This window comes from Sus scrofa, chromosome 8 (assembly GCF_054392235.1).
Source record: "Sus scrofa isolate SSC_HxYL_T2T_F1_AM1 chromosome 8, Sscrofa_HxYL_maternal_Yorkshire_Landrace_v2.0, whole genome shotgun sequence".
Classification (NCBI taxonomy): domain Eukaryota; kingdom Metazoa; phylum Chordata; class Mammalia; order Artiodactyla; family Suidae; genus Sus; species Sus scrofa.
In genome coordinates this window covers 19,240,172-19,255,601 of record NC_139390.1, presented here as the reverse complement: position 1 = coordinate 19,255,601, position 15,430 = coordinate 19,240,172, and the positions used below count along the sequence as shown (strand labels likewise).

Here is a 15,430-nt window from a genome sequence, read left to right as displayed (position 1 = left end):
TTAACTCTGATATTAAGTGGGCTGGCCTGATAAACACTCTGGCTCCCCATTCTGGCTAGTGTTGGTATGGTTTTGAGAAAAATCCAAGAATTTTAAATGCCAACATTTACAGATCACATTCCTTTTTTTATTGAAAGCAACCATACTAGGCCAACAAATATGAAGTCTTGTTTTAAAAATATGAGAATTAAAGATTTTGTTATTTGTTTAAAGGATGTTAGCACACTACAGGTGATTTATTTTCTATTTTACTCTTTAGAATTTTAACAAATATGGGATAAGATCCATTTACAACTAAATTTTGCCTATGTTGGAAGGAAAGGTACACTAAATTATTTCAAAGCTAATTAGAGAGGTCACAAAAACAGCAGTACAAATGGACCTCAACAAAATATGCACACCCTGTAGAGGGAGCATTAAGACATTTAAAATCAAGTCAATAGCTCTGTTAATCACCTACACGCGCAAAGACACTGTGGAGACACAAAGCAAGGCCACACGTGGTCCGCAGTCTATTTAGCTAGGGCGTCACTGTCCACTAGAAGGGGTGATGGAACTATTCGAATTCTGTGCTGTTCAACATGGGAGCCCCTAACCACGGGTGGCTCCTGAGCACTTCAAATGTGGCAGGCGTGACTAAGGAACAGGCATGTAATGCTCTATAATTTCGCTTAATTTAAATAGCCGCACGTGGCTAGTGGCTACCATAAGGAATGACACAGATCTAGAGACAGAAGGCCAAAGTGTGACACAGGTTTTAAGTTGTTCAAGGGCAGAGGCTATGTCTTCTTTTTTTCTCCTTTTTTCCCCCTTCAAATCTAACACTTAATGGTGCCTAATACAAAGTAGAGATTTAAAAAGTGTTATTTTAACCCAAGGTGATATTACACGGTAAAAAAAGGGTTATTTATCAGCAAGTGATAGAGACAACCAATGGCAGAGGTTACGTGTGTGGAGGGTGGATGTGCAGAAGAAATAAGACTGGCCGTGTGTTGAAAACTGCTAAAACTGAGGGATGGATAGAAGGGGGGGTCATTTATACTATTCTCCCTACTCCCCCAGTGTTTGAAATTTTACTAGAGTAACTGAAATATCTAAAGTGATATTCTTACAATTTTTTAAAGTGTTAAAAAAAAAAAAGAATGCTTCATTCAATGAACTTACCTACATAAAGCCACCGAAAAAATGCTTTGAAGTTTTTCATACTGCTATCTATAACTCTAAAAGATAAAAATAAAAGAAATCAGGGGTGAAATTATTACATGGGGCTCATGTATTATTGTTCAATTATCATGGAATATAACAATCCTTACTCTTCTCTTATAACCTATCTGGGTGACATTTAAGCCCTTAGAACAGATTTTACAAATCAAACACATACCTAAAAATAAAAATCTCAAAATAGCAAATCCTGTTCTTTTCAAAAATAAAGCAAAGAACTCAGATTCTAACTGGTTATAATAGCCTTGCCACAAACTGTGTAATAGTTTCCCCAGCATTCAGTAAAGTATGAAATCTTTTTCTAACTCTGGAAATAAAAGGAATCAGAAAAAAAAAAAAAACCAGTTTCAGCACTACTCTCAGTTTAAAAAAAAAATACTCACTGATCAGTAAGAAGAAAAAAAACATCAAGCACAACGGAAAAGCATTATTATAAATTTGTACTATGTCACTCTCGCTACCTCCAGTATCAGTAGACATTATTTTTGGAAGTTGATGCTCTTATCCTAAGAGTAACATATTTCAAAAACAGAACTGCCTTGGGCTTTACACAAGTGTACCCCCAAAATTAAGTACTGTACGTGGAAGTCATCTTCACTTGGATGAAACTGTTTCCGGATATAGAGATGGGTATCATTTTTTTAAAAATCTCTTTAAGCTCACATCTGTAAGATAATTACTCTAAGCAAATAATGTGTGCACTTCCCATCCCTAAATCTCAAAGTCCTTTCCAGGCATCACATCTCATAATACAGCTGGAGAAGTAGGTCAGTATCATTAACCTCTGTGTACACAGTAAAACACCAGACATGAAAGACTGTGACATCGCTTGTGTTACCAAGTGATCCAAACTCTCTCGGAGCAAAAATGAGAAAAAGAAAGGTTCCTTTCTGTTTTTCCCGTCAATATTCTCACTCCCACCCCAGGCAACCACGGATCTGTTACAGGCTAACATCAAAACCCTCACTGCCTCAGGTTCTCCTTATCCCCTAAAATAATGCTCTATCTACGTATCTCAAAGGAGCAAGAAGTTAAATCAACTACCTTTCATGCATGTTAAAAGGTGACCACAGAAAACTTAAATATTTTATGTTTACTCTCTGCAAATGTGGTGAACCAAAACAATTCAACACAGAGGGAAAGCAATGTCATTTCTCCTCCCACTCTGTTCTCGGCACACACACCTATAATAAGCTCTACCTTCTAAAACCCCATTAAAAACTGATGGTGGATGGTGGGGGTGTGTGTGTCTGTGTTATAAACTCACACACAAAAAAGAGGGTGGTAGGAAAAATTAAAATAAATTTCAGAAATGTCAAAAGCCAACCAAAGCCTGGTTACTGGTGAAGCTCAAGGGAGGCAGCCACGTGCGAGACACTGTGGAGAGAGGGCAGCCAGGAGTCACGGCCCTGCAGGACCCCGGGGACACTCGGTCCTTAGAAACATCAAGTTCAATTCAAGACTTTAGGATGACATGTGGGGCAGGACAGAGGAGGACAAACTGAAACACGGAGTGGCCAATACGTTCTTTCCCAAGAATATGAACATCCAGGCGTCTACGACCTTTCAGACAAAAAGAGAGTTCTTCAAAGAAGCCAAATAAACTGGGACGGGCCGAGGCGGTTCCAGTGGCACTGGCCGCCACAGCATAGGCCTGCACGCTCTGGCTCCTGTGCGCGGGCTCTGGGCTGCCCCACACCCAGCAACTCCAAACAACTTTAAATTGCCTCATGAATAAATATGAGTAAATGAGTGGGCATCAGGTATTTGAAGAAAGCCTGCAACAAGAGACCAAAACAAACAGCAAAGTGACACACGAAGCGGAGATAATTCAGGGAGGGGCAGTGACTTTTAAAAAATCTAATTAACGTCCTCAGAGAGCTGTGAGAAGATGTCACTTCCACAAAGCAAGAGCACAGCTTTGAAAAGTGATTAAACGAACAAGAACACAATTTTAGAAATTAAAAGATGGGACTGCCATAATAAACAATTCAGCAACATGGCTCAGGTCTGCGATGGTGCCCTCTCCCCTCCCCCGCCGGCTCTCTATTCCAAGGTTCACACCCTAGACCCTTCCTACCAACCTGAACCTTCTAAATCTCACTTCTAGCATCCTACACTCACCAACCATCTTTCCAGGGACCTCTCTCCAGTAGCCCAACCTTCGTCCCCCGAGACCACCATCCACCATGCTAGTCCTACCGCCTTCCACGGCCTCTCAGCCCCCTATGCCCTCACGCTCCTCCCAAACCAGCAGATTGGAGGTTTATCATTTTAATCATGCCCTTGCTTCAACGTCTTGCCTCCCCTTTGGCTTCCTTTTACCTACTACGCCTAGTAAATCAAACTCCTCATCTATTCTGCGCTCCCACCCGAGCAGCTGACCGATCCTGACCGAAGAAGACTGTACTGCCACGCTGGCTGGTCCTTCCGCGAATGCTGACCAAACGGCCCTTGGCCCTACCCACAATCCTCCCTCTCGCCCTCTGCTGCACTAGACAAATGGCTCCGAGCTCTTCCTTCACTCTTAAGCTCAACACCACCTCCCCAGCCCACCTTCAGCTGATGACAGAATACCTCCTACTCCCATTAAGATAATAAAAACATTCAATATCTGTCCATAGACATTTAGGTTGCTGGCTGTTATGGAAAGTGCTGCACAATAGCCATGTCTTGGCCATTGTGAAGAGTGCTGCAACAGGGGTGCATGTATTTTTTTGAGTGAAAGTTTTGTCTAGATATATGCCCAGGAGTGAGACTGCCAGATATTACAGTAGTTCTATATTTAGCTTTCTGAGGCACCTCCCTACTGTTTTCTATAGTGGTTGTGCCAATGAATGGATTAAGAAGATGTGGTACATATACACAATGGAATACGACTCAGTCAAAAAAAAAAAAAACAAAATAAAATAATGCCATTTGCAGCAACAGGGATGCAACTAGACACTTAGAGACTCTCATGTTAAGTGAAGTAGGTCAGAGAGAGAAAGACAAATACCACATGATATCACTTATACGCGGAATCTAAAATATGGCACAAATGAGCCTATCTACAGAACAGAAACAGACCCACAGACATGGAGAGCAGACTTATGGTTGCCAAGGGGGAGGGGGGAGTGAGTGGAATGCACGGGGAGTTGGGGTTGGTAGATGCAAACTATTACATTTAGAATGGATAAGCAATGAGATCCTGCTGTATAGCACAGGGAACTACGTGGATCACTTGTGATAGAACATGATGAAAGATAATATGAGAAAAAGAATGTGTATATATGTATGACTGGGTCACTGCTGTACAGCAGAAACTGACAGAACACTATAAATCAACTATACTTTACTTTAAAAAAATTTTTTTAGGAGTTCCCATCATGGCTCAGAGGAAACAAATCTGACTAGTAACCGTGAGGACGCAGGGTCCATCCCTGGCCTTGCTCAGTGGGTTAAGGATCCAGCGTTGCCATAAGCTGTGGTGTAGGTCACAGACGCAGCTCAAAACTGGCGTGGCTGTGGCTGTGGTATAGGCTGGGGACTTTAGCTCTGATCTGACTTCTAGCTTGGGAACCTCCATATGCCACGGGTATGGCCCTAAAATAAACAAAGACAAGAAAAGCCAAAAAAAAATTTTAAGATAATAAAAACAATTAGAAATGAACATCCCCAAGCCCCCATCTACTTATACACCAGCATCACTTTTGTTTGTTTTGGCCTTCGTTCCAACAACTCTGAAGGAATTATTTTTCCAGCTTCCGCCCTGACACACTAAACCACATCCCCTCTTGCATTCTCTTGCTCTAGCAATCCTCCCCCTCTTTGCCATCTCAACCGTTCCCTGTCTAGAAGAACATCCCCATCATACGTAAACATGCTCTAACTTCTCCCATTGTAAAAAGAAACAAACATCCAACACCTACTTCTAACTGCTGGCCATTCCCTTCACAGCAAAACTCAAGAGACTGCATTTGCTATTTTCTTTTTGCATCTGCTCTCGTTCTGCATCATAGCTGCTCCTGTGACTCCACAGAAGTGGCTCTTATTAAGGTCACCAATCCTTACTCTGATGATATTCTGACAATCTGTTTCATTCCTGGTCCTCCCTTTACCTGACTCGCAGTATCAGACAACCAGTCCCTCACTCCTTTTTGCAGTGGTTTCCTCGCTCGGCCTGCAGGACACCCCCAACCTGGTCTTTCTGCCTCTCCAGTTTCTTTCATTAGCCCCCCATCACCCCACTTCTAAGGTGGGAAAGCCCACGGTTCAGTCTTCAGATCTCTCCTCTAAGGACACTCACTATTTCATCCAGGCTCATGGCTTAAAATAAGCCCAGTGTGCTGCTGACTCCCAAACTGGCATTTCCAGCCTGGACCCCTCATTTAAACCTTAGTCTCAGCCAATCAACAACACGCGGACAGCTCCACCAGAGCATCTAGCAGACATTTCAAATTTAATATGCCTAATACACTGACCAGATGATCAAAATTATCTAAAGAAGAGGCAGACAGACATCATTTGCCTGGCTGTGACCCCTGAAGAAGCACACTCCACCAATTACGTAGTATCCTGGCCAGGTCTGTATAACCTGAATCTAATCAGGGAAACTCAAGTGAGGAACATAAAATACATGTACATCGCCTGTAACTCCCCCAAGTCTTCCCCGTTTTAGTAAATGTCGGTTCTGAAGAAAATGCCCGGGTGGTGGCCGGCGTGAGCTGGAGCCAGCCTGCAGACAGGTGCAGGCAGAGGGAGACCGACGGAGCAGGTACCAGAGAGGGAGGGATGCCAGGGATAAGACACTACTGTTGAGACAGAGAGATGCTGACGGCACGGTAAAGACGGACAGTGTGAGCAAAAAGGAAAGCAAACAGTCTAGGGAAAACAGAGAGAAACACAAAGAATAATTTTTTTTTTTTCTGCCTTTTTGTCTTTTAGGGCTGCACTGGCGGTATATGGAGGTTTCCAGGCTAGGGGTCGAATCGGAGCTGTAGCCACTGGCCTACACCACAGCAACGTGGGATCCGAGCTGCGTCTGCAACCTACACCGTAGCTCATGGCAACGCCAGATCCTTAACCCACTGAGTGAGGCCAGGGATCAAACCTGCATCCTCATGGATGCTAGTTGGGTTTGTTAACCACTGAACCACAACAGGGAGCTCCATGGAATAATTTCTAAAAATTGGTAAGTAAAAGAAATGCAGTACGGTCGTATAATTTAGAAATATGGAAATAACTGATAGAATTAAAAACAGAAACCGTTACAAGAGTTAAAAGGATTCCCTCTGGAGAGCAGACCTGAGGTGAGGAAGGGTGGGACAGGAAAATACCACTTTATTTATGAAATCCCTGTGCTCTTGGCTTGTTTTAATCATGTAAAGGTATAATTTTAAAAAAAAATTTAAAAACCCATTTTAAGAAAATCATGACAATTTGCTAGGCTCTTATTTACAAGTAAAAGGCGAAATGTTCTCAAGTCAATGATGCCAGTATCCCAGTATCCCCAATACTTACTGAAGAAGTTCATTCGCCTTGAGTATGAAAGAACCCACTGCAGTAATAGCATCTAAAGGGAAGTAAATAAATAAATATCATTTGTCAAATAAGTAAACTGGGTTCAGTGCATCTATTAAGAAATTAAATTACTACCTTCTATTCCTGCAGCATCGAGTCCAAGAGGCTCATATTTTTGCTTCCATGAAGCCATTCCTTTCAGTTCACTCAAATGGTATAATAAAGACTCTGAGCCACTAGCAAAAGTACAGCAGAAATAAATTAGTATCACTACCATCAGCAAGGTAGCAGGCAGCATGAATACTGCTTGAGTATTTCGAAAGTTTTCAGAAATAAAAACTGAAAGTAACTTCCACTTTCTTCCTATGAGAAATAATTACGTCTCAAAATTATTTCTAAAAACTGTAGCAGAACCATTTGGTTGTCACGACTAGTGAGATAAATACATGACCAAAAGATTCAATTTTACAAGATCAAATCATGTTCCACGGCTCGTCCTGGCACTTTTAAGGTGGTCATCGTGTTCACCCAACAGCTATGTACTGAGCACACAACAAATGTCTATTAAGGTCTGACATTAGGTCAGGCACTACGCTAAGTACTGGAGGCTTAATGGTGAGCAAAAAGGATCCTCATGACACCGACAGTCTATTGGGGGAGATAGGGATCACCACACAAGCCTATCATTCCAACGACCATCCATTGAGGCCGTAGGGGAAACACAGCAGAGGCAGGCACAGCAGAAGAGCCTGATCTAATCTGGGGACTGGAGAAAGGCTTCTCTGAACAGGTGAGATGTGAGCTGGGATGGAGAATGAAAGTGAAGAGCGGGGTGGGAGTGTTCCAGGAGGCAAGAGGGATGTACAAAAGCCCTGGCAGGAGAAAACAATGTCACATTTGAGCAGGCCACCAGTGTGGGCGAGGCAGAGGCAGGTGTGCTACCGGCCATCCCTCGGTCTTGGTCCTAAGAAATGGGAAGGCACTGGAAGTTTTTAAATAAGAGTAACATGATCAGATCCACTGTGCAGAACACATCTGAGGGGCTAAGTGTGGACTGGAGGAGACCAGGCCGGAGGGCACCTCAGTGATCAAGGCGGAGGTGAAGGCATAAAGGGATCTACCAAAATTTAAGTCAAACACTGAACACCTGCAAACTGCTTCAGTGAGGTAGCTGTGACCAGAAACAGCATGAGCCTTGAACATCTGGAGAGTCTTCCTCTGACACTTAATAACCCTGGGCCATGTGTATGACTGGTTCTCAACTTCAGCTTCTTCTTAGGTAAAACGAGGACGATCATAACAACACCTTACCAAGGAGTTAAATGCAAAAACATACACATGCTTTTACATACCACGAAAAATGATGTACAAATATACTTAATTTCATCTTAGCTATTCAAGATATACTTCATGGCTGTCTTGGTGAGAAAAAAGCCCAGACAGGGCCTAGGGTGGTGAAAAGATGTTGGAAAGTTATTTCATAAAAGCAGAATTTCCATTTTTGATTCTCCATATCTCGGGTACTCCTAGAGTCCCCTCAAATGCTAATGCAACAATTTTAGGTGGAAGAGCTTCAAAAAGAGAATGTCACATGACGAAAGGAAGGTTGCCAAGTACGTGTAGATGCCGTAACAAAAGACTCTGTATCATCTTCATACCTCTGTAAGTGACTTATAACCAACTTTTGAATACTGGAATATGATGACTCTATAGACTGGCCAAGTTTTTTTAAGCCCTAATTAAGAGAAAAAAAAAAAAACATCTATTTAGCATACAAAGTACTATATGCTATTCTAAAAAAAAAAAAAATTAAGAACGTGTTCATCACCATTGAAATATAAAGATATTTTAACTGCACCTTTACTGTTAACTGGTTCATTAAGAGGGTCTGAAGTTCAGCACTAAAACGAAAAAGAAAGTATTTTTAGTCTTCTCCACAAACACTTAAAATATTTAAATTTCAAACTACAAATAAGATGTGTAAACAAAATAAATAAAAAGAAATAGCCCAACGAAAATGAAGACTTTGTCATACTCACAAAGGAACAGAGAGCAATAGGAAACAATAAAATCCAGGAACAAACTGAAGTAGATACAAAATGTACTATGTGCTAAAATGGTATTTAAAATCAGTAAGTGGATGGACCTAGAAATTATCATGCTAAGTGAAGTCAGCCATACAATGAGACACCAACATCAAATGCTTTCACTGACATGTGGAATCTGAAAAAAGGACAGACGGAACTTCTTCGCAGAACAGATGCTGACTCACAGACATTGAAAACCTTGGGGCTCCAGAGGAGACAGTTTGGGGGGTGGGGGGATGTGCTTGGGTTATGGGACGGAAATCCTGTGAAATCGGATTGTTATGATCATTATACAACTACAGAGGTGATAAATTCATTTGAGTAATAAAAATATAAAAAATAAAATAAAATCAGTAAGGATGGGAGTTCCCATTGTGGCTCAACAGAAATGAATCTAACTGGTATCCATGAGGACGCAGGTTCAATCCCTGGCCTCACTCAGTGGGTTAAGGATGACGTTGCCATAAGCTGCTGTGCAGGTTGCAGACGCGCCTTGGATCCCGCATTGCTGTGGCTGTGGTATAGGCCAGTGGCTACAGCTCTGATCCTACCCCTAGTCTGGGAACCTCCATATGCTGTGGGTGCGGCCCTAAAAAAGGCAAAAAAAAATCAGTAAGGAGGTGTAATACTCAATAAATTATACTGGACAATTAACTAAACACTTAGAAAAAAAAGTTCATCTTCCATAGCATATAACCAAATAAGCTACATCTGGAACATGTAAATGAAATAAAAACATAAACCACCAAAAACACCTCTGGAAGAAAACACAGATCTTGAACACTTAAGATAGGAAAAGTCTTTTTGAGAATAATGCTAAGGCAAATATATAAAGGAAAAGACTGACTTGGCTGAATAAAATTTTTAAATTTTTATACACTTAAAACATACATATATAACATATATATATATTACACATGCACACAAAATGATCACATTTACATAACAGATAAATACATGAACAAAAAAAGCCTAGAAAGATATATACTATTTTTTTTTTGTTTTTTGTGCACCAGGATTTTCTTTCTTTCTTTTACAATGAATATGAATTGCTTTTGAAATAAACTATTTTTAAAAGAGAAGGAAAAGCAAGTGTATCTAATATGAGTCTACTACCTTGCTTTTCCCCACAAGAGCAAGTCCATGAACTCATCTTGCACTGATGTGGTTGTGTTCTTTTCCTAGAGAAAGACGGATAAAATTATGATCTGCATTTTTTTTTCTACCTTTTTTTTTTTTTTTTTGTCTTTCTTAGGGCCACACCCATGGCATATGGATGTTCCCAGCACAGGGGTCCAATCAGGACGTTCTCATGGATGCTAGTCAGGTTCATTAACCACTGAGCCGTGACGGGTTTTCCATGATCTGTATTTTTTTAATTGCAAGTATATTTATTCAAAATTACAGGGAGTTCCCATTGTGGCGCAGTGGAAACCAATCCGAATAGGAAGCAAGAGGTTGCAGGTTTGATCCCTGGCCTCACTCGGTGGGTTAAGGATCCAGTGCTGCCGTGAGCTATGACCTACACGGTCACAAACGAAACTTGGATCCTGCGTTGCTGTGGCTGTGGTGTAGGCAGGCAGCTGTAGCTCTGATTAGACCCCTGGCCTGGGAACCTCCATATGCCGTGGGTGCGGCTCTAAAAAGCAAAAAAAAAAAAAAAAAAAAAAAAAAAAAAAAAAAAATTACAGGACACGTCTCCCTTTCTTACCTTTCACCTTCCCTCAAACCCATATTTAAACAGATTATCTGGACAGCAGCTGCAGAACACAGCTCACCAGCCCTTCTCACACTTGTCCTGATTCCCCAAGCACCCTATTAGCTGCACTTCACAATCCTGCCCCACCACCCAATATTGTGCCAATGGGAAGAGAGCTGCCTCCCTCTGAAGTAAGAGTCCGAGGTTAGACTGAGCCGGAAGAAATCAAGATCTGAGCCTTTTTCAAAAGGCAGACCAGGTTTTCTCACGTCCTTCATGAAGTAAACAAGGACATGGTGGCCTCTTTAACCCCTTCCATGGGAAACGTCCGTGGCATTACCTGCACAAACTTGGTGAGGCGAGAATCCATCTGCATCAGTATCTCTTCCCATGCTTCACACATACATGTTAGTGACAAATTTATATACTATTAACAAGAAGAAAAAGACATTAAAGTAGCAAAAAATATTTAAGTCAATATGTTAATTAAGTATTACGTACTTTTTACTCTCAATTTGTCTCAAAGAAATCCAGAATTTACTTTAAATCATTTCAACTCAGTTAAGCCAGAGAAAGAGAAGGTTATAGCTAACACTTGATAACCACTTTACTACCAGACATTCTTTTTTTTTTTTTCTTTTTGAGGCCATACCTGCGGCATATGGAAGTTTCCAGGGCTAGGGGTTGAAGCAGAGCTGCAGCTAAGGCCTAAGCCACAGCCACAGCAATGCAAGATCCAAGCAGCGTCTGCAACTTACACAAAGCTTGCAGCAATGCCAATCCTATCCCACTGAGTGAGGTCAGGGATCGAACATGAAACCTCATAAACACTATGCCAGGTTCTTAACCCCCTGAGCCACAATGGGAAATCCTCAAACAGTCTTAAGTTTCTACCTGGGAAAACAGATATCTTCCAGCTTTTTCACATAAGATGTACATTAGATTACATATAAATGTACATGTACATTTTTACATATAAGATGTAGATTAGCTGTCAAAAGCTGGCTGGGCAACTATTCAATTTTCAAACAGTATTGATTTAAAGATACTGATCTCCAGAACCTCTGACATGAAGTTCATTAGTGACTGTGACAAACTGAAAAAAGAAGGCCACAGTTCTTTGTAACTCCTCTATCCAGACGTGGTCAATTTCTCCAATCCTTCAATCTGGGCTGTCTTGGTGTGACCAAAGCAACGGAAGTGACACTGAGTCCAGGGCCTCAAAAGGCTTTGCAAGCTTCCCCTTGCACTTGACGCCCCCGCTGCCACCACCATCATGAACAAGTTGGGTCTAGCCTGCTGGGGGATGAGGAATGTGGAGCCTCAACAAGCCATCACAGCCAAGGGACACTTGGAGCAGCCAGCTGACCAATGATACAGGACCAAGTCCAGCCCTAGACGCTGAACCAGGCCCAGAATAACAGAAGTTTCCGTCTGAGCCAAGTACAAACTGTCAACTGACTAAATCACCAACGTATAGAATTCCAAGCTAATTTGGGGGTGCATTTATTATGTACAAGAGCTAACTTATATGGTGACTGTTTCCCATATTACTTTATTTGCAAAAATACTCTTAAAATTTCAAAGATTATTTTATTTTCGAGAATGTTTTAAAAGATTTAAACTACTTTTTTTCCTTTTCTTTAGGAGAAATATAGATGGGTGGGAGTAGATTTCCAATTAAATTTCTTTTTCTTGCTTTAATGAACATTATAAACTTTAATCAGACTAGATACCTCTACCACATATAGTTGGCTTTAAAAAGTAAGATTTTCAGGTTTTTTTATTTACAGAACATTCACATAAAACGAGCTATAAATAAATACCTGTAAAAGTGCTGAAATGTGAGTAAACTTTCTGGCCATTCGAGTAACTTCAGGTAAGAAAGAGTACAACAGGTTGGTTTCAAGCTGTCAAGTCAAAATAATAAGGTGAATTACAAGCAGGCATATTTACTTATTGTACAGATTAATTAAATCCTCAGCTCAAAAAAAACCCCAAAAAACAAAAAAAAAACAACCTATAATTTAGAAGAAGAGTCAAGGTCTAACTACATATCAGAGAGACTTTCTAAGGTTATACAAAATTCTTTGACAGAGGAGTGGATCAAGAAGATGTGGTACATATACACAATGGAATATTACTCAGCCATTAAAAAGAACGAAATACCAGCATTTTTAACGACATGGATGGACCTAGAAAATTATCACGCGAAGTGAAGTCAGCCATACAATGAGACACCAACATCAAATGCTTTCACTGACATGTGGAATCTGAAAAAAGGACAGACTGAACTTCTTTGCAGAACAGATGCTGACTCATAGACATTGAAAAACTTTTGGTCTCCAGAGGAGATAGTTTGTGGGGTGCAGGAATGTGCTTGAGTTATGAGATGGAAATCCTGTGAAATCAGATTGTTATGATCATTATACAACTACAGAGGTGATAAATTCATTTGCGTAATAAAAAAAAGAAAGAAAAAAAGAAAAAAAAGGAAAATTCTGTAACCTTAGAATTTTCTATTTTGCAGTGTTGATCATCCTCTTTAAGTTAGCAATCCCCTCTACATAGTTAGAATGAAGATAACAATCTAATTTGCAACTATTATGAGGAATTTTTTAAACGATCACAAGCTATCTATAAAAAGTTTTTTAAGGAATTATAGGCTATTGATAAATACAAGTTAAATATCTATTACAAAGGCACTTCAATTATCTCACTGTTATTAAAAATATACATCATAAAAATTTCAAAGAAATGGTAAATCCTTTTATTACAGCATCAAATGCAGTCCTGCAAGTCATATTTTCACAGAACTGACAGATGAAGAGCAAATATTAACAACTGTTCCGGCAAATATCAGAAGTCAAGCGTTCTCTGATGTTCTGAATACAGCACATGTTGGAAAGCATCGTACACATTCACATCCTGCATCTTTTCGTCCTACTTGTGTTTGAGAGTTCACGTGCCCTTAGGCTAAGGGGCTGGGTTAACTGAAAAGAAATTTTAGGGAAGATTTTCTTGATGGCAAGGCTACCATCTCTATACTCTATAGGGGCCCAAGCAGTTTCTATATCTATGATACAAAAAGCACACAATCAAACAGGTTGTTTCCAACATGAAGTAATCATCTTACACAAAAGGCAATGTGCTGGTTAAGGCCACTGACTGGGGAACCAGACTGCCCAGCATCACCTTCCAATTCTCACCAAGCAAATTAGTTTCTCTGGGTGCCCCATTCACTCATCTGCAAAATGGGGATAATGACATTACCTCCCTACTGAGTTTCTGTGAGGAGTCAAATGAATTGCATTGAATCAGTACTTGGCACATATTAAATGACTAATAAGTATTAGCTCTTCTCATTATTACTAGGATCAGAATCTTAAGAAAACAGTACAAAGATAAACTGGTACAGCAACAAATTAATATGGTCATTAACAGACCATCAAAACATGGTTTGGGAGTTCCCATTGTGTGGCTCAATGGTAACAAATTCAACTAGTATCCATGAGGATGTGGGTTCGATCCCTGGCTTTACTTACTCAGTGGGTTAAGGATCCAGTGTTGCCGTGAGCTGTGGTGCAGGCTGCAGATGCAGCTCTGATTCGACCCCTAGCCTGGGAACTTCCAATATGCTGTAGGTGTGGCTCTTAAAAAAAAAAACAAAACAAAAAAACAACAACAAAAAAAAACCATTGTTTGGATGCAAATCACGCTGGGCCATTGAAATAGTAAAATGTTCACTAATAAAACTCTCTATATAATATTTAGAAGCGCCAAGTCAATTGCTTTTTTGCTTTGTTTTATTTTAATGACCATTAGAATCCAGTGATACGGATAATTTAAATACTGTAAAACCCTTAAATATATATACTTACTCTGCTGCTATCAGGTTGCCCAACTCACCTGAAAGTATGAAACTTCTGAAGCACCACTGGCAGAAACCTCTGTGACCACTGACAATGATTTCAAATCACTGGACAGACATAATGCAAGACAAGTACCCACAATCTGTAAAACAGTCAAATCCCCATTATATTATTATTGCCAGACTTCCTCTGCTTACAGCAAAGGAAGCAAAAATTCAAAGTTCTAAATAACAGAAACACACATGCCCAGCTCCTGCTGTACACATGCAGGGGACAAAGGCATGTGTCATTTAGATGCAAGGACACAAACACCACCACCACCACCTCCCCATCCCCCCCCAACAAGGGGAGAACACACAAATCAAGTGTTGGAGAACTAGCACAATCCACGGAGCCCACCCTATTCTCTACCCTTTTGCAGAATGGTAAGAAGAAGAAAAGGCTATGGAGAAGACCACTGCGACTGAGCCTGAGCTTCTGATGACTTTCATCACGTTCCCAACACAAATTGTAGCTCTTCAACACCGCAAGGCTGGAAAAACATTCAATCACAATCTAGCGTATCCTGTCCATCTTTTTGTTAAGGTAAAAAACCATGACTAATTCCACTAAAACCCCCTGAGCTTCATGGACATCCTATCACTATTTTATCTTAGTAAGAAAGTTATCTTCTTCACATTTAAAAATAATTCCAATAACTGAAACTAAGAAAAAAAGTAATGTTTCATTCTTTTCCTATAAAGCGGCCGTATTCTAAGGGAAACAAAACAGAAAATTTTTTTTTTTTTTTTTTGGTCTTTTTGTCTTTTTTGTTGTTGTTGCTATTTCTTGGGCCGCTCCTGCGGCATATGGAGGTTCCCAGGCTAGGGGTTGAATCGGAGCTGTAGCCACCGGCCTACGCCAGAGCCACAGCAAGGCAGGATCCGAGCCGCGTCTGCAACCTACACCACAGCTCACGGCAACGCGGGATCGTTAACCCACTGAGCAAGGGCAGGGACTGAACCCGCAACCTCATGGTTCCTAGTCGGATTCGTTAACCACTGCGCCAC

At 40.7% G+C, this 15,430-nt stretch overlaps 1 protein-coding gene across 3 annotated transcripts in view; it reads right to left on the bottom strand.

Annotated features, from left to right (window-relative positions):
• ANAPC4 (anaphase promoting complex subunit 4) overlaps nt 1–15,430 on the bottom strand; it is a 39,124-nt gene that overhangs the window by 13,927 nt on the left and 9,767 nt on the right. For all 3 annotated transcript variants that reach the window (XR_014812265.1, XM_021101074.2, XM_021101075.2), the window contains exons 8-16: nt 14,419–14,523; nt 12,336–12,419; nt 10,850–10,936; nt 9,927–9,991; nt 8,582–8,624; nt 8,382–8,458; nt 6,859–6,959; nt 6,724–6,775; nt 1,165–1,220 (exon numbers count right to left, since the gene is read on the bottom strand). Coding sequence is in view for 2 of the 3 variants with exons in the window: in XM_021101074.2 (XP_020956733.1) it covers nt 1,165–1,220; nt 6,724–6,775; nt 6,859–6,959; nt 8,382–8,458; nt 8,582–8,624; nt 9,927–9,991; nt 10,850–10,936; nt 12,336–12,419; nt 14,419–14,523 (670 nt within the window). In the remaining variant the exon portion in view is untranslated. The remainder of the gene's footprint in view (nt 1–1,164; nt 1,221–6,723; nt 6,776–6,858; nt 6,960–8,381; nt 8,459–8,581; nt 8,625–9,926; nt 9,992–10,849; nt 10,937–12,335; nt 12,420–14,418; nt 14,524–15,430) is intronic.